The sequence below is a fragment of the Toxorhynchites rutilus genome, chromosome 3 (genome assembly GCF_029784135.1).
Source record: "Toxorhynchites rutilus septentrionalis strain SRP chromosome 3, ASM2978413v1, whole genome shotgun sequence".
Classification (NCBI taxonomy): domain Eukaryota; kingdom Metazoa; phylum Arthropoda; class Insecta; order Diptera; family Culicidae; genus Toxorhynchites; species Toxorhynchites rutilus.
In genome coordinates, this window is record NC_073746.1 from 181,441,800 (window position 1) to 181,461,832 (window position 20,033).

The 20,033-nt window shown below is 36.2% G+C and overlaps 1 protein-coding gene across 4 annotated transcripts in view; it reads right to left on the reverse strand.

Moving 5' to 3' along the window:
- The window catches only part of LOC129775535 (discoidin domain-containing receptor 2), a 631,586-nt gene that overhangs the window by 229,680 nt on the left and 381,873 nt on the right, over positions 1 to 20,033 (reverse strand). For all 4 annotated transcript variants that reach the window (XM_055780375.1, XM_055780374.1, XM_055780376.1 and 1 more), the window contains one exon: positions 11,384 to 11,531. In XM_055780375.1, the coding sequence (XP_055636350.1) occupies positions 11,384 to 11,531 (148 nt within the window). The remainder of the gene's footprint in view (positions 1 to 11,383; positions 11,532 to 20,033) is intronic.

The following is a 20,033-nucleotide window of genomic DNA, read 5'->3' on the forward strand; positions in this document are numbered from 1 at the left end:
ACATTAAAAAAGTGAACTTGCGCAAATCCGTTAAGTAACGATTTTTTTTTTCCTTTATTTATTTAATGAGGCCCAAGTGGATAAAGAGCCACCATCATGTAGTAACGAATTTGTTGAAATAATTTAATAGATGAAGTTGTCGACATGCTCCAGATCTTCCAGATGCATTGCACCGTTCACGCACTCCATTTGAAGATTCGTGACGGATTGAATGATCGTTCTGGTACTACCTTGATTGGTAAATTGAGTTACTAGAGCAGCTAGAACCCCGAAAACGGGCGCAATTCTTAAAAGAAGAGCAGCAAAATATGCAATTTTAGATTAGACCACTCGAGAAGGAGTACGTATCTCACGATTCAGCGACTGATTGAACTTAGAAATTTCATCAATGATCTGGATAACGAGAATCCTTCCCTAACCGAGAATCAGTGCAACAAAGCGATCGATCTGGAAAAGTTCCTGTTTCAACCGTTCAACCTAACTTCATCTTCTTCAAAGAGCAAAGATTTCGATGCTTACCTGAATAACAAAAAAAGCTAAACGACGTCACCTTGGAAAATAGAATAAGAAGGAAAACCTTCAGTTGAATATTTTTTGAAGTGACATCCTAGCTTATTTGTCAGAAATTGAAAAAAAGAACCGGTCGTGCAAGATGGCAGTTCATGAAGTGATTTCCGCGTTTCCTGAGCTCATCGTGGATGTTGCACGAACGATTACTGCCATCCCACTAACTCAAGTTAGCGTAGAAAGGCTGATCTCTGCTTTGAAAATTGTTGGGATTGTTTTTAGATAAATAATAATAAACTGAAAAACAATTAACCTTGTTTTTTGAGCACAATGGTCTATCACATCTAGCTAATAATAGATCAAATGCATACTCATTAAAACGATAGAAGGCCTCCCCTTCAGGGAACACAGGGTCGGGAAGAAAGTTTTTTGTTTGTGACACTCATCTTCTTCTTTCTTCTTCAATGGCACTAACGTTCCTAGAGGAACTTCGCCGTCTCAACGTAGTATTACTTGCGTCATTTTTATTAGTACTTAGTTGAGATTTCTATGCCAAATAACACGCCTTGAATGCATTCTGAGTGGCAAGTTCTAGAATACGCGTGATCACAGTGCAAGTCGGAGGAAATTTCTGTGACGAAAAATTCCCCCGACCAGAACGGGAATCGAACCCGAACACCCGGCATGTTAGTTATGACGCTAACCACTCGGCCAAGGGTGCACAAATCAAACATGACACTCATCAAACTTTACTTTTTTTTCAACAACAGGGTTCAATAATCAGTTGATTGGCACAATTTGAAAAAAAATCAATACAAATGCAATTGAAGTTTACGGAGAACCTAAGCAACAGATTCTTGTATAACAAGATTTTTATAGTGTATTTGGAAAAAGGAAAATGCCACAATTTTTTGTGTTCCTCTTAGACGACACGTTGGAAGAGGCGTATCAAAACAAACCAATGAATTAATTACTAGATAGAAAATGAGTTAGGATGGCGATTAACCCGTCCGAAAGATGTATCTAACATTTAATAATCATTTCGCTTTGCCGGGCAATTAAAAACATCAATTTTACTCTGATTGCATCAAACACCATCCGTCTTCTATTGGGCCACCAATTGCTACCAAGCGCTCTCGAGCAGCATTATTTTTGACGACGTTTTCCCACCCCGCTGCTGGCTGGAAGCAGCTGGAACCAGACCGGGTTGAAATGATCCGAAGTGCGCGCATCTTCTCGGGCATCTCCCTCCCAACGGCAGTGTAGACATGTGTTTATAATTTATAATGATTTCTCATCTTTTTTTTCATCTCTCTCTTTATACACTCTTCATCCATGATACACTTATATAAGCGGTGGCAGGCAGCGCAACGACCTCGTTAGTCGTAAACATTGTTATGGTCGTGTTTTTTTTTTGTTCCTTCCTCCCAAATCACGTCTGAGTGGGAAAATGCTGAGAATGTTCCTCATTTTCTGCTATTTGACAGCAATTATGCCCCGGGAAGATGATGCTTCTCATTTCAGAAATGGGCAAAAAAAACCGTTTGATTGCCGCATCTTGTTTGTAAATGGAAACTTTAATAGATAAACTGTGACGGTTATTAGGGTTTTTTTTTCTTTCTCGCTCTCTGCATTCATTAGTAGCTTTCAATTCGATTGGATTTCATCAGCAAAGGACAAGATTTGTCTTCTCTGGTAAATTCGCATTGTCATAGCAGAGGGGTAAATGATATGATTTCTGTTGCCGCAGTGAGATGTTTGTTTAGATCGTGCGTGACTATGGCCGAGAAAGAAGCTGAAAAAAGTGGAGCAAATGAAGCGAAATCGGAGCTAATTTTCGTCAGAGCACGAACCAATTCATTGGCAAGGATTGACCGAATACAAATAAATCAATTCATCTCGAATGTTTTTCTCGGAATCCGAACAGTAATCTCGGATTGTAGAAATGTTATCGGCAGAATATGTGTGTGAAGATTTGTGACATCGACATGAGCGGTCTGTCCAATGATTTATTTCTTTCTTGTTTTCAACCAGGCCGAAAGGAGGGAAGCATGTTGTACGCGATGCAAGTTGATGACCACTGCATCGCGTTTTTCTTGCGAACTATTCGACACGCCAAAGTGTCACTTACTAAATGTGACCACTCGGGTAAAGACCGCTAATGAGTTGGCGATGGTTTCATTATCCAATCAGCAGCATGTATGGAATATGCTCATTAGCGGAAACTCCAATTTGTCATGCCAGTCACTAATTTATGGCGAGAGAGGGAAAAATATGAAAGAAGTTTATGTTAGGGTTTCATTCTGTAGTTAGTCCTCTGTTCTGACTCTATTCACTCAATTCTGTTGTTGTAGGATTCCTTGGTACACGATTTTTATTTAACACTAGCTGACCCGGCAATCTTCGTCCCACCCAGAATGGATTTTTTGCTATGGATACTTTCAAACAATAACGTGTTCTTACTTAGTGAACGTTCATGGGTTTAATCGCTTGGTCCTCAAACGCTGCTTGCCTGCGCTGGCAACGCCTCTAGTCAGCGTTTTCAATTGCTCTCTGATATCTGGTGAATTCCCTGCCTGCTGGAAGGAATCTTCCGTTTTCCCGATTCACAAAAAGGGTAGCAAAACGAATGTATCTAATTATCAAGGAATAGCTTCACTAAGTGCTACCTCCAAGCTATTCGAGCTGATTATTCTCGAAAAACTGGCTCAAAACTTCGCTCACTGCATTTCAGAGGATCAACATGGCCATGAAGTAGATGCCATCTATACGGATATCTTCGCTGCGTTTGGTAAAATTAATCACGATATTCCTTTGGCTAAATACGATCGATTTGGTGTTCATAACAATTTGCTAGCCTGTCTATCATCTAACTGACTGGTCCAAGCATGTCTGTAAAAATTGGAGACTTTGTCTCTTCTCCCTTTCCTGTGACATCCGGAGTTCCTCAAGGCAGCCATCTAGGGCCGTTTCTGTTTCTACTATATATGAACGATGTCAACAGTGTTCTAAAATGTCTTAAGTTGTCTTACGCTGATGATCTAAAACTGTATTCAGTGATACGGAACGCAAGTGATGCTATATTCCTGCAAGATCAATCGGAAGCTTTCGCCGAGTGGTGCCAACTGAACCGCATGGTACTCAATATTTCGAAATGTTCCATAATAAAGGGTGTGTCACATCAAATTGCATCACGGAAAAAACGCTGTAGAAATTCACCCAGTAGACCGATCCTTTTGAAAATTTTAGACAGTAAAATAAAAATTATTAAACAACATTTGGCATTTTCTTTTTATTCATACTTCGAGCCCAAGCCCGTATGCTCGCACCTTCCTCTTTACCCCGTCCATAAGGTTCTGTACAACGTCAGGTTGTAGTTTTTTTTGAACAGAAATCCATTTTCTCTTGAAGTCCGCCTCCGATTTGACAACTTTTGGGTTCTTCCGGAGGGCCTGCTTCATAATCGCCCAATATTTCTCTATTGGGCGAAGCTCCGGCGCGTTGGGCGGGTTCATTTCCTTTGGCACGAAGGTGACCCCGTTGGCTTCGTACCACTCCAACACGTCCTTTGAATAGTGACACGAAGCGAGATCCGGCCAGAAGATGGTCGGGCCCTCGTGCTGCTTCAATAGTGGTAGTAAGCGCTTCTGTAGGCACTCCTTAAGGTAAACCTGCCCGTTTACCGTGCCGGTCATCACGAAGGGGGCGCTCCGCTTTCCGCAAGAGCAGATCGCTTGCCACACCATGTACTTTTTGGCAAACTTGGATAGTTTCTGCTTGCGAATCTCCTCCGGAACGCTGAATTTGTCCTCTGCGGAGAAGAACAACAGGCCCGGCAGCTGACCGAACTTCTCGGATCACGTCTAAACTGCTCAACTATGCGCTTGTGATCTTTTTCACTGACGAAGCATCCATTTTTGCCGTTCTTCACCTTCCGGTCGATGATTAGGTTCTCGAAGTATCGTTTTAGTACTCTGCTGACCGTGGATTGGACGATTCCCAGCATCTTACCGATGTCCCGATGTGACAACTCCGGATTTTCGAAATGAGTGCGCAGGATTAATTCACGACGCTCTTTTTCGTTCGACGACATTTTTCCATTTTTCCAGACAGTGAAGCATGGCCAACGTGATCTATACACTCTTATCTGATTATAAGCGAAAGCTGAAGATATAATTCCTAAAAATTAAATTTCTACAGCGTTTTTTTCCGTGATGCAATTTGATGTGACACACCCTTTATCATTCGGCAGACAACGTACATTTATTCATTATAATTATATTCTATCAGGTACTAGCTTGAAACGGGAATTAACTGTCAAGGATCTGGAAATACTCATCGATTCTAAGCTCACATTCAAGGATCATGTCGCTTACGTGGTGTCAAAAGCTTCTTCTCAACTCTTTTTCATATTTCGTTTCGCCAAATCATTCAAAAATGTATATTGCTTGAAAGCCTTGTATTGCTCATTGGTGCGACCTATTCTGGAATACTCGGCTGTAGTGTGGTGTCCATACTACCAAAACGAGACGAATCGCATCGAAGCTATTCAACGGAAGTTTGTACGATTCGCTCTGAGGCATTTTCCGTAGAATGACACCGCTAATTTACCAAGTTACGAAAGCCGTTGTACGCTCATACATCTGGAACTATTGGAGGCAAGACGCAACATTGCGATGGCAAGCTTCATTGGTGATCTGATCCAGGGGAACATTGACTGCACTTCGCTGTTAACACCCGTTTATATCTACATATAAACACCCGCCGCCGGAATTTACGCTCACATACTTTCTTGTATAACCGTCCCTCACGAACCAACTATGGATTCAACGAACCCATGCGGAGGATGTGCCGAATCTTCAAGAGATGCTACGATATGTTCGACTTCAATGTTTCTCGTTATAAAAACAAATGTAGTTTCCGTAGTGTCTTAAATTAAGTTGTATAGAGCGAGTAAAACTTGTCGCCATTGGGGTGAATATTTTACCTGTTGACTATACATAAATAAATAAACTCGTCATTATAATATAAAATTATTTTCAGACACAAGTCTCGTTCAAGATTGTTGATTCGATTGCACATAGCATACTTCACCGTTACACGGAACACATGTGTTATGAAGAAAATATAATAAAATATAGACAACCCAAATCGGACGATTCCTTTCTCCAGTTTTGCACTTACCAACATATTTGGCGAATAATTTATATTTATGTAACTATATAGTTAGAATATATAGACGTATTCCATGCCAACTCGAATCGCAATTGGCAGCAACATCTCAGATTGCGGTGAAACGTTGTGGGTGTAAAGATATTGGTCATTTAAGCAACTTTGCATACTTGAAATATTAAAAAAAAGAATTAGACTACTTTTTGAAAAGTATCATTTTTTTCTTCACTTTTTACAAAAAATTATAACTAAAAAACTATAATATCCACAAAATTCTGATCAAAAGATGAAATGTATGAAATTGTTCAGGTTTGCATAAAAATACTATTTTTAATATATGCCGAAAAAAAATATTTTAAAAATTAAATTTTTCTTTGCTCAAAAACGTTTTTTCTTAAATTCTCAAAAAAGGAAAATGTATAAATAGCCCTTACAATTTCCAACAAGGATGGGCGCTTTTACAGAAAAAAAGTTTTTCTAACAACAACTTTTTCATGTTTTCTTTAAAAAAATCACAACTAATCCTAAATTTGGGAGTCACCACTTTTTTTTCATAAAACACGTAACATTTAACACATATATTTTACACACTAATGAAACATTATAATTAACACGTGATGTAAGAATGGGTGTGTTGTGTTGGCATCCGACGGTGAGAAGGACTTGGGAACGACTGTTATCATCGATTTATTATTCGGTTATCTCGTTGCTTTCTCTCTTATCATCTGGAGTTTTTGAAAACGAGCTTCAAATATTTTTTTAAATTCTCAAAAAATATACAGATCGGACTCGATTATATACAGACTCGGTTATATGTGATTCGATTATATACAATTTTGGACTCGATTATATACAGTTTGGAAAAATATTTTTTTTCGCATTTCAAATATGACTTATTCCAAGGAAAAATGTAACCTTTCAACGTTAAGGTGAAATTCAAGTGGCTATTATATGTACAGTGGGATAAAAATCGTGATTTTGGAAGATTTTGCTTGAATTTTCACCAGAAATTGTTTAAATCGGTATTGCAGCGAAATTAAGATAGGTAAAAGTTAGGTGTCAAGGAACAAATTGTAAAGCGATTAGAGAGCTTCAATTTAATTGATAGAAACAATCATGTTTAATATGATTTTTTAGCATAAAATCATAATAACACATTAAAAATTACTAACTTCAAAGTTTTTCACTTCCAAAATGTTATTTAAATCCACTAATTTAGATGTTTCACAACTATATCCTATACTAAATTTTGTCATCTGTCTAATGGAAGCAACAGAATCGTCTTCTGTAGCGTAATTTTCAATGTAGCGCCAGTTTGATGCAACAGAGTCCGAAACAAACAAAAAGTTCTATAACTCTGTCATTGTTGAAATTCGAACATATGCGTAGAAGGATTTTTTCATCAAATATGATCCTCTATCACCTCCCGAATGAATTCGACTCGATGACTTGAAGGGGATGAATCAAAAATTAAATCTTTCTTTTATTTTCAAAAAAACGAAAAATATATGCATAAAAACGATTAAAAGAAAAAAAAATTTTTGACTCGATTATATACAGGATTCGATTATATACAGTGAAAATAAATCCGAGACTGTGTATAATCGAGTCCGCCCTGTATACGAATAGCCCTAAATACTTTCAACAAGTCACCCATACATCGGAAGATGGTCACTTTTTACAGAGAAGAAGTTTTTCTAACATCAACTTGAAAATTGTTTGAGAAAAACCAATTTTAATTTTTAAAATACTTCTCTCAATGTTTTTTTTTATTTGGTCGTTATTTTTAATGAAAACATAAATAATTTCCTGCATTTCATTCTCTAACCAGCATTTTGTAGGTCTTATCGCAAAATATTAGAGCCGCTTTTATTGTTTTTGATAGGGTGGCAATTTCTGTTCTAGGGTGGTCCGAGAAATCAATTTCCTCTTTTTTTCCGAAGATGACTCATCAAAACTCATAACTTTTGAAATACTATACTGATTTCGAAGATCTACATATGAAATTGAAGTCAATTAGCTTAGCTTTTTTGAAAAAATATTATATTATACATGCGAAGAATTTTGGATTTTGTTTTCGTAATTATTGATTGTATTTGTTTTTCATAGCTTACATGGTCTCGGGACCAAAGGCGCAATATTTTTTATATGTTTTTTTTTGAAGGCTGGGGATTTGTTACAAAACATATTCAAAAATCAAAAAGGCGTTATTTTTTTTTGTTCTTGAGTTATGATTTATAATAACCGATGGTCCGAAAAATGGTTTTTTTCATTTTTTCAAAATTCATAGATTCATGACTTTTGAACTACTGGACCGATTCAGATGATCAATTTGAAGCCAAAGAGTTGGTCTTCTTAAAAAAAAATACCGCGCTTGCGTCAAAATTTGATTTTTGTCGCATAGATGTAGTCTAATTACATTGAAATATTGAACAAAAACTGAAAACATGTTAACTTTGAAAAATGATAACTCAAAAATGAGAAATAAAACACCTTTCTGATATTTGGATATTTTATGTGCTTTCAAGTAAAAATATTAAAACTCATAGCGCCCTTGGTCTCGAGACCATGAAAACTATAAAAAAATACAATCAATAATTACGGGAATGAAATCATTTTTTTTAGGAAGTGTAGTATTTTTTCAAAAAAGACTAGATCAATTGGCTTCAATTTAGCTCTGTCGAAGCTATCCGTTAGTTCGTAAAAATGCCATCGCTAACTGGCAACGTAAGTGGAACGAAGTTGAATTGGGCCGGTGGCTTCACTCGATTATCCCTAAGGTTAGCCTCAAACCATGGTTCAAACGTCTGGATTTTGGTTGGGACTTTATTCGCATCTTCTCTCGACTCATATCCAATCACTGTTCGTTAGACGCGCTACTCTTTCGTTTTAATCTTGTCGATAGCAATATCTGTGCTTGTGGCCAAGGTTACCACGACATCGAACACGTTGTTTGGTCGTGCGAGGAGTATCTTGTAGCCATCTTGTTGATCGAATTTAGAAAACTCTCTTCGGGCTAGAGGAAGGCAGCCCAATGTGCCGGTGAGAGATGTGTTGGCTAGGTTAGACCTCGATTACATGTCCCAAATATTTGTCTTCCTAAAAGTTATCGATCTTCGTGTCTGATTGTCCTTATATCCTTATATTCTCCTTTTCCTTTTCCTTCGTGAGAAATCAAATGCCTTCTTACTAACAATAGAATAAGGTGAAATGTACATATTAAACATAAGATAGGCGTAAGAATTGAGTATGATGAATGTGAGTGTGAACATTGTCAACATATCCATATATCCTTTCCTTTTCCCGAAGAAAATATGTCACCCTTCTAAACTCGAGTAGACCGCGAGTAATCGGTTTCTACATCACTAACATTAGAGTTAAGGAAAAATGTTTATATATACTTGTAACAATACAGTGAGGAGTTTGGCTCCTTTAAACTTATGTAACTGAGCCTGTAAAAATAAACGATTTAAAAAAATGGCTTCAATTTGATATGTTGATTGTCTAAATCTGTCGAGCAGTTCATAAGTTATGAATTTTTGAAAAAAGGGGAAAATTTGATTTTTCGGACCACTTCAAAATGGAAATGGGCACCCTAATGAAAAAAAAAATGAATAAATAAATAAAAATACGGGTCTTAAATACCGAATTACAATTACGATGAAGAACAAAATTATGTACCACTTTTCACGAAAATCTGAGAACCACTGTATTGGTTTGACATGAAATAACTATATATATATATAGATGGATTAGAAAATCAAAATCCTTCTTTCATGCGACTTTTCCTAGTTTAACATGATCGACCGAAGTTCCAAATAAAATGAGTAAAAAAATCTTTTTAAGTTAAACGGTTTCATTGTGATTAAACGTAATAATAATAACAGATGATTTTTTAATTTTTTTTCATACTTAATTTTTTTGGAACGTTTTCATGATGTACTATTTTCTGTGACCTTTTTGGATTTATGTTATTCATAATGTAGAGTATTCTCCATGTCAGCCATTTTGAAACGGTGGCCAAATTGAATTTTCGATATTTTGGAATGCAAATAATTATAATGACTGCTAAATTTCAGAGCAAACAATAAAAAAGTAGAAGATTTTTCATTAGATATCTAACAGTTCGGCTGAAAAGATGGTGCCTCTTGACTATCACAAAGCACCATCCTTCAATGGATACGTGTCAAAATTTGACAACAATCGGTCGATTTGTTCGTGATTTACAGCATTGAGAGTAAAACAACTTTTGTTATTGTGAAAAAAAATGGCAAGATCACAAATCAATAAAAACGATGGCAGAATTTCATGAATTGGGCTTCGAATTGCTTCCGCATCCACCGTGTTCTCCAGATCTGGCCGCCAGCGGCTGTTTTCTGTTCGCAGACCTGAAGAGAATACTCGCTGATAAGAAATTTAAGACCGATGATGAAGTGATTACCGAAACTGAGGCCTATTCCGAGGAAAACCCGAAAGAGTACTATAAAAATGGTATCAAGTTGCAAAATCGCTATAATCGTTGTATAGTCCTCGAAGGCAATTATGTTGAATAATAAAATTGAATTTTGCAACAAAAAAAATTGTTTTACTGTGTTACCTTATATACTTTTCAGCCGAACTGTTATATGCGGGATTTACATAAAAAGTAATTGGCCATACTTTGTTCTACTAGTCGAACCCTTTCATTTGATACCCATATTGATGGGGTTTTGAGAAAATATGTAATCCGCAAATTTTGTAGCGGCCGCCATCTTGGATTTTCAAGATCATGGGATACGCAGTTTTATAATGACTGCAGAGATAAAGATGTGTTCCAAATTTGAGATCAATCGGTCAACAGGAAGGGGGTCAAATTTTATTAATGTGGGACAGCGTTACAGGCAAAGTTACAAAGTTACCCACGTTCAAATAAACGGGTAAAGTTAAATAAAACCGTTTAGAAGTGACGTCTATCAATACGCTCAACTGTTCGATATGGCGATTGAAAATTCAAGCCATGCAACAGCTCTTTTTACTCAGATTTCTTGTCTTCTCGAGTAGGAGAAAACGGTTAGTATTATCCTCCATTTCTATGGATACAACGGTACAAAACGAGTTCTACAGTTCAGAGGCCGAGGCACCTTGTACTTGTAGTATCAATACACACACCATTCATGAGCAATAACAAAACACTTGTTGAACAGTGTGCAAACTCTCGAGGTAACTAAATATTCTAAGAGCACTTTTCTTAGTTGGTGAACAACGTAGAAATTATGAATGAATCGAAGCTCTGACTTTCTGAATTATTTTTTTATCTAATCCAACATTTAATTATTGGTATCGATCGTTGTATGATGAGTTTAAGTTGTAACAGAGTTTTATTCTTCAGGTACAATTTGACTCTGTGGAAATAAAGTAAATTTATGGGCTAATAAACAGATTGAAATAGAAAAAAGTTTGCTCTTGCTTGTACAACATATCAGTGAAGATGGTTTCTTTGTCCGACTACAATTGTTGTCTTTATATGTGGAAGCTCTTACGGTGACCCACGAACCCAGATATGTTCTCAAATCAAATTCGCTACTCTCAATCGCAAGGGGTGCCATGCGCCTCCACTTTTCCGTCGAAACTCCATCTGAATGATTTTGATTCACAACTCTGATGATCTTCTAATGTACAACAACCAAAAACGTATTAAGTGCCCATCACAACACAACACACTTACCGTCCCACTCGCAGCCGATGATTTCCGCCCGGAGGCAAACCGTCCGGTCGTATTGACTGTATGGGTAGATGCGGATTTTCGAGGCATATATAATTGGCTGCAAAATGTTTTCCACTTCGCTGTAGGTGTTGGTGTTTCCCGACAGAATCTGCAATGGAGAAAATGAAGAAATAACATGAGGTAAAATAAAAAAAAAAGTTCGCTCGGAGAAACGGTATGAATCATTCGGTTCACATACATATATAAGACGGGGGAACCACACGGAACATGAGCGCACCGGAATGAAAATGAAATCGTAATGAATGTTGGCTCTGGTAGGATACTCGACGTCTTCCTGTTACGCGCCCTCCTCCCTCTCGTTCTCTGGACACACTCCGCACATTATGGAAACGAAAGGGAAAATTATGTTTCACTCTCTACCGATTGGGGAAATGATTTTGCTTTTGTGGGATTATGCCATTCTGAGTGTGTGTTTGTGTGTATGTTTGGATACACTTTCTTCCACGCCGCTGGTTGAGGAGTAAATTACTTTTTTATGGACCAGCAGAGGCAGATTTATGGAAGGTGTATTTATAAACCATTTCCCGGCAAACAACGAGTCGAGTGAGATTAATGCTAATATTTTTTTCTCTTTCTCGATCGCTGTTCGCTTCTACAAAGCTATTAGACGCACCCTGGAATCGTGGAAGTCAGTGGAACAAGACATTTTATTCATTTGGAAGACGACTATTTGAGGAGAAGTTGGATGATAGATTGCTGGAATTTGAAATCACATGGTTCTAAAATTATAACCCTTATCAGAATGAGCCCTTTCGATAGAGATGGAGAGCGAGAAAAATTCGACAATGACAGAATTCTTTTTCTAGATTTTTTATATTTTCGTGGATATTTATTGTAAAGATATGTGCGTTTGTTGTGCCAGTGTTTGTAATAGTTTAACTTATTGCTACGCCACTTTACCACATCGTTATAGAAAGACTATATTCACTGTTTACTGTTGTACATTTTTCTAGATATAATTTTAAGTGTGACACTTTCGTTGTAGAAATTAAAATCATTTGCTTGTTTATAAAATCAAATAAATATGTTTGCCTATGCTCCATTTTCAACCACATCCTTTGCTAATATTTTGGTAAGCAACAGATTTTATCACTGGAATTGTCCCGGTATTATGGCGCAATGCAATTATTAATTTTAATGTTGTCGTAAAAATTCAATCACTCTCCCATAAAATCTGACTGTATAGTCCGTAATAAGTGGTAATATGAAGGAGAGATTTGGCGTTGTATTTTTTTTACTGTTAAATATGCCTATTCATCCAGACTCCAATCAGATTCCACCAAATGCAGAGTCTGTTGTTTTTTTTTGTAAACTTTCCTATAGTGGTATATTAGCATTTTAGTTCAAATTTCATTCAAAAAAAATTTAGCAATCGAAGGTGTTTGAGAGCGGAAATAAGGAAATTCACCTTATTTTTGTATTCTTCTTCTTCTTCAATGGCACTAACGTTCCTAGGGGAACTTCGCCGTCTCAACGTAGTATCACTTGCGTCATTTTTATTAGTACTTAGTTGAGATTTCTATGCCAAATAACACGCCTTGAATGCATTCTGAGTGGCAAGTTCTAGAATACGCGTGATCACAGTACAAGTCGGAGGAAATTTCTTTGACGAAAAATTCCCCCGACCAGAACGGGAATCGAACCCGAACACCCGGCATGTTAGTTATGACGCTAACCACTCGGCCAAGGGAGCACTTATTTTTGTATTATAGGGGTTTTAACATTCAAGTTCATTCACATCTACCCTTGAAAACGGTTATTTAGATAATTGTCAATGAAGGGTTCAAGGCACGGTTGCCAAGTTTTTTTTCAGTAAAGTCTGAACGCGGGTGAATAAAAAGTCTGAATTTGTCTGGATATTTATGAAATAGACTTTTTTTTTTAAATTTTTATTGTGTGAATTGCAATTTTTAATATTTGATACATACGGTTCGGTAAGTTTATTATACATTGAAACACTATATTTAAAAACATCTTGTACTGTTCGATAAAGTCTTGAAATGCTAGAATGTAGAGCTAGCAACTCCAACGGCCTTCCTTGCAAGAAATTGTTCGTTTTATTAGTAGTATGAGGATATATGCAGATAGGTGAAATAGATCTGACAAAATTGATCGTTAAACGAGTTATAGATTGATACCACTTGACCTTCTCTCCATAATCAACATTCATCCAGTCTTCAGAATGCAACGCGGTGCTGATGTGTAACAAGTTTTTTGTACTCAGTTGAACTCTATACAAGGAGTGACACATGCGCTGTGGCGAATGAGCACGCTCCGAAACACAGATCAAATGTTTTTTTCTATCCCATCTGTTTATTTTTACTATTAGGCTCATCTAGCAATTCAGCAGTAACAGAGCCGAATTTATCGTGAACATTTCTCATGTTGTATATTACACAGTAGCCATTTAGGCGTAAAAGCATTCCTATTCTATCGATACACAACACATGTCGCATTATTTCGGCGTAAGAATATTACTATTGTTCGGAAGTTCATAGTGTCCAGCGGGACTGTTGATATGAGGCTTCCATTGTTGTGTTTATAAATAGCACCAATTACCGATGCAGCAGATCGATCGTATGTGGAGTGAGAAGTTGGGATCACCATCACATAATGATTGATGCATGGACGTTCAAATGTTTTGTCAGCACCGTTCTTGTACCGAGTTTTGCGTCGTGTTTTACGCCGTATTTAGCGCCATATTTCTAAACCTGTTTTACACCGCGCTTGAATCTGGATTGCTTTCTCTGTTGAGTTATCTTACTTCATACAAGCGCGGTATGAAGGCGCACTATTGTTTTTCTACTTTGCTTAGAACGAGTGAAGACAAAACGGGCGCTAGAATTTGATGTGTGTGTATAAAATGAGGTGCGTATCACACAAGTGAGAAGCGATGTTAAGTGCTGTGTTGTGTTCATTCGGCGCTCTCGTGTTTAGTATTCTGCACACTTCGTACCAAGAGAGAATAGGTGTTTGTTATGAACACGTGCTGATGAAAATTAAACTCAAGTGCAACGCAGCGTTTATTTTCTGAAGGATTCGTAGGGCATCGAACCTACCAAGAATTTTCTGAGCAACTGCTTCCAAAAACAGTCATCTTTTAGCGCATTTAGTTTCATAAACTCGTGAATCTCATCAAATTTGCTCAGGTTGCTATAAATGAATGCCATTGAGTAATTGCCAAAAACTCATCAACATTCACGAAAGCCGAAGCCAGCCAGAAGAGTTAATATGTGATTATTGCGATAAATCTGGATAAATCTGGACGAATCTTGAAAAGTCTGGACTAGATAAAGGACAGTCTGGATGTCTGGTTAATCCGTGAAAGTCTGGAAGACTCCAGATAAATCTGAAAGGCTGGCAACGCTGGTCCTACGATTGAACCCAACAATCATCATGTGACGGTAAACCTAGTCCCTTACCACTCACATTACGGTTTGCTGCATCGCTAATTGGTGCTATTCATAACACAACAATCGAAGCCTCATATCAACAGTCCCGCTGTGTTTGGTCCAACTGTGAAAATTCGAACAATAGGAGTATTCTCACGCCGAAAAAAGGCGCCATGTGTATCGATAAAATAGGAATACTCTTACGCCTAAATGGCTACTGTGTAATATACAACAAAAATTATCGCTAGATAAAAATGTACACGAATAAACTCGGCTCTGTTACAGCTGAATTGCTAAATCAATATAAACAGATGGGGAGAAAACTGAAAGGGTGATCAATTTCATGACACAAAATCTTCCGTCGCGTATTAACATCAGTTGGTCAGAGGTTGCCAGATGGCTGGTAAGATAAGATGAAGTATTTCGTGAAGTTTGTGATCAACGAAGACAACGATGATACTTTTTACTAGTGTGTACTCGTTTCTAAAATGGTCTCTTTCCAGAAAAAAAAAGATTCAATCTCTACTAAAGTCTTCGACGCCTAGGATGTTTCAAGATTCCATTTCACTATACGACCGGTGGAATCCGGCGAAGTACTCACGGAATGGCTTATTTTATCTAGAATTTCCAACCTTTTTGGCCCTGATGAGGATATTGGTCCAGTAATCACAACAGCCAACATATGTATGCAATCCTTATGTCCATCGACTGATTCACTTTGTCTCCGAGTTCAATTTTATGAATAAAACAAACATAAAAAAAAACAAAATTCACAAATTTGTCAGTGTTTCACAACACTGCACGCTATTTTATATGTGTGAGTAATTTTCGTGACGATACAAGCTCACCTGTAGTTTATGTCAAACCAGAACAGAAATTTTTTTTACTCGTTTTTTGTGCATGTATTTTTTGTTTTTTTGGATATAAAAGGGGAATTTGATTTTTGATTCATCCCCTTAAAGTCAGAAAACACCTTTCTCACATGAGAAGATGAGAAAATTTGGTACAAGATACATTAGTGAAACATCTAAATTAGTGGATTTTAATAACATTTTGGAAGTAGAAAACATAAAAGTTAATAATTTTTAATGTGTTATTATTAATTTCATCTTAAAAATTTATATTAAACTAGATTGTTTTTATCAAATAAATTGAATCTTTTCAATCGCTCTACAATTTGTTCTCCGACACCCAACTTCTATCGTTCTTAATTTGGCTGCAATATCGATATAAACAATTCTTGGTGAAAATTCAAGCAAAATCATCAAAAATCACGATTTTTACCCCACTATACATGTAATAGCCACACACAATTACACCTTAACGTTGAAAGTTTACATTTCTTCTTGAAATAAGTCATATTTGAAATATAAAAAAAATATTTTTTTCCAAACTGTATATAATCGAGTCCAAAAATTGTATATAATCGAATCACATATAATCGAGTCTGTATATAATCAAGTCCAACCTGTATTCAATTACTGTACCAAATACACCTCAATAAGAAGTAAACTATCTATTCTGGTTATTGATACGCTCAAGGATGACTTGGACTGTCACAAAAATGTGATAAGATTTATAAAAGAAATTGATTTGTATGATTTTATTTGAATCAGAAAAGATAGTGTTACTATAATCAAAAATGGATGTTAGAATTTATTATATATCATTTTCTCGGTATTATTATTTGCAAAAATATATTATCATTTTGATACTTATAATATCAATATTGTAGACTATTAACATTGTTTACAGTTAGGAATAATATTGTATATACAGGTCGGACTCGATTATCCGGAATTTTAGACTCGATTATCCGGAGCATTTTATTTTTGATTTTCGGAAAAGTTGAATAATTTGTATAATGATTCCATTTTCAATAGCTAATTTGGGTATCAAATTGAAAGGTTTGACTAGTAGAACACAGTTATTTATGAAAAATGCAAATCCAAAATGGCCGCCACCACAAGATGGTGCCATATATATTTTTATCACAACCCCATCAATATTGGTATCAAATGAAATGATTTGACTAATAGAATACAGTATATCATCAAAATATTCCGAAGAAATTAAGGTAAGGTAAATAATTTTTGAATGGTTTTAATGTAGAGAAGTATACTAATGATACAAATAATATACTAGTTATCACCAAGCCCGTACCAGCGAACATACCCAAGGCATAAGACGTGCCGCTAGCATAAACAACCGGAATAGGATCGCATCCGACGACCAACCACGGAGGCATCAAATTATGCTGAGTCAATATCTTCTCAACGATTTCCAACTTGTATCGAATCTGGAGAGATTGAATAAACCAGATTAAGTTAGTTAGCGGACGAGAACAGTCGTGTTTCTTTTAGCTTTAGCTTAGTTTAGTTATCCTTTTTAAAAACTCCACTTCCCCATATGGGAAGTTAAGTTACTTAAAACTAGAAAATAAAATAAGTAAAAAAAAATTTTTAATTTAAACGGTTTAATGTACTAAAAGCTAGAAAATAATTAGACAAGTAGCAGTTAGTAGTTATCACATCCGTTCCTTCATTAATCTAGGGCAATGATGAGACTAAAATAAAACCGTGGCATATAAGATGAAACAACTAACTGTGGATAATGGAAATCCAACGTTTATTTCTTATGTATTTTTCTTCGGAATATTTTCATGATGTACTGTATTCTATTAGTCAAATCATTTCATTTGATACCGATATTGAGGGGATTGCAAAAAATACATAGTCGACCATTTAGTGGCGGCGACCTTCTTGAATTCATATTGTTTATTATGTTTCGTGTTCTCCAAGTCAAGTCATTCAGCCATTTTTTTATGCGACGGCCAAATTGAATTTATCTAGATTATGGAATACGTAGTTTTATAATGACAGTAGAATTAAATGTATGTTCTAAATTTCAGATCGATCAGTCAACAGGAACGGAGTCAATTTTCTATTAATGTCGGACAACCCTACAAACATCCAAACATACATACAAACAGGTCAAGCTGAATGAAACCATTTAAAAAAGTAATTAGTTGTTTGGGGACTGCGGCCATCTTGGAATCGGATATTTCATGATCTGCTATGTTTTACTAGTCGAGAACTTTCTTTTGATACCCTAATTGATGAGGTTTTATATGGCGCCATTTTGTGGTGGATGCCATTTTGGATTCGCATTTTCCATAAATTACTGTATTCTACTAGGCAATCCCTTTCATTTGATACCCATATTGATGGGATTGTGAGAAAATATGTGATCCGCCATTTTGTAGCGGCCGCCATCTTGGATTTTCAAGATCATGGAATACGAAGTTTTATAATGACACCAGAGATAAAGATGTGTTCCAAATTTCAGATCAATCGATCAACAGGATGGGGGTTAAATTTATATTAATGTGGTACATCGCTACAGACAAAGTTACAAAGTCACAAATATACAAACGTGTCAACCTAGATAAAACCGTTCAATAAATAAATGTAAATCATAATTATATTACGTTTACCAAGAGAAAATTCGTTTCTTTAAGACTCGATTATCCGGAGTGAAAAAAATATCAATACTGCGGATAATCGAGTCCGACCTGTAGTTAGAAATAACAATGAAACTGACGGCCCATACAGCCCTCGAAGAGCTGGTGGTCAACTGAATGTAAATAAATAAAAAAAAAATTGTTTAAGTCCTAGATTAACTACACGGTCGTGTATTAGACACCACCCTTTTAAATTTTCAACGAAGAATTGAAGGGCAATCATTAGCATTTCACTTGATTATTACTTAAAATTAGCATTTTGTGATACAGCTGTACATCAATACTGTTTCAATATTTCTTGTCAACATTATGATTGCAACATCTGCATTGAAAAAAACACATTAAATCTGCATTTAGCAGGATGAAGTCAAATATCTGCAAAATGCGGGTTTCAGCAGTATTTGCAGCTGGGTAACGTTGAAAAATACTTTCCGTGGCATACCGTTTTGAATCATATTTCGGACGCTTAAGGCATATGATGCAGAAAACGGATCTAAACTTTATGCACATGTATTATTTGGTTGATATTTTTAATAGATTAGTTCAATATATTTTTAAGCTTTCTACTTTGGTACCTATTTGTTTGAAAACATAAAAAAATCATCGAATAAAATGCTTTTCAAATATAGCCAATAAGAATCAAACTTCGGACACTAACTCAAATTTCGGACAGATTGAATTCAAATTTCGGACACTTTATTTTGTAATTTTTTGGACGAAAATTACATTGCACTTGATTGTATTTTGAAGTCAACTGCGATATACTTACCAAGCAATCACAGTAAACTGTTAACGATGATGAGAACTGATGAAATACGGGAGAAATTTAAACATTTTTTAACGGGTAAATTCTACGTGCTCACGCTAAGGAAACGTCAAACACAAACGATAATGAGTAGTGTTGTAAGATTTCTGCCAATTATGTTATAATTCAAATGATGTGAAATGATAGTGAAACCAAAGTATTACTCTAAAGAAGCAATTGTGATATTAATTTGATAGTTATATCATCAGTGCATGAGGCATTTCAAGATATTAGAACAAAGTGTCCGAAATATGATTCAGAACGGTACTTTCCACGAAAAAAATAAGGTTTCAAAGTCTCATTGCGACGCATGAATCCAACAATGGAGATATTTACGATAATATTCCCAATCATTGCTAGGTGATACTGATGTATCATATTTTTATTTTCCCAGTGATTCAAATTGCGTTGTACGATACACACGATTAGTATTTTTCGTTTATTAGAACATTATAAAGGTCCTACTGTATGTCTCGCTAAATTCAACGGGGAGATCAATACCACTCACTCACACCCACTGTATTCTCTAGACAGCCGTTAGCATGCGAATTGACCAAGGGTCAAATATCGTCGAAATAATACGACTCCCGGTTAATGCTGTTATGATATTGTGTACAACATCATCAGAGGTAAATCATAAAGCTTTCCTTTCATTTTTTTTCATACACAACACCGATAGAGCCCCCCAACAAAACCATAATGAGTGCAGTCGAGGGATAAATTTTCCATCATTTTTATATCCCCATTTCCCCGTGCCAGTTTCGCAGGATTGGCTTTGTGTAATCACGGCTGCGAAGCTTTGGCTCGAAGCAAATAAAGAAAATAAACACACGAACACACCGACAGCAAACAAGTTCCAAATCTCGCTGG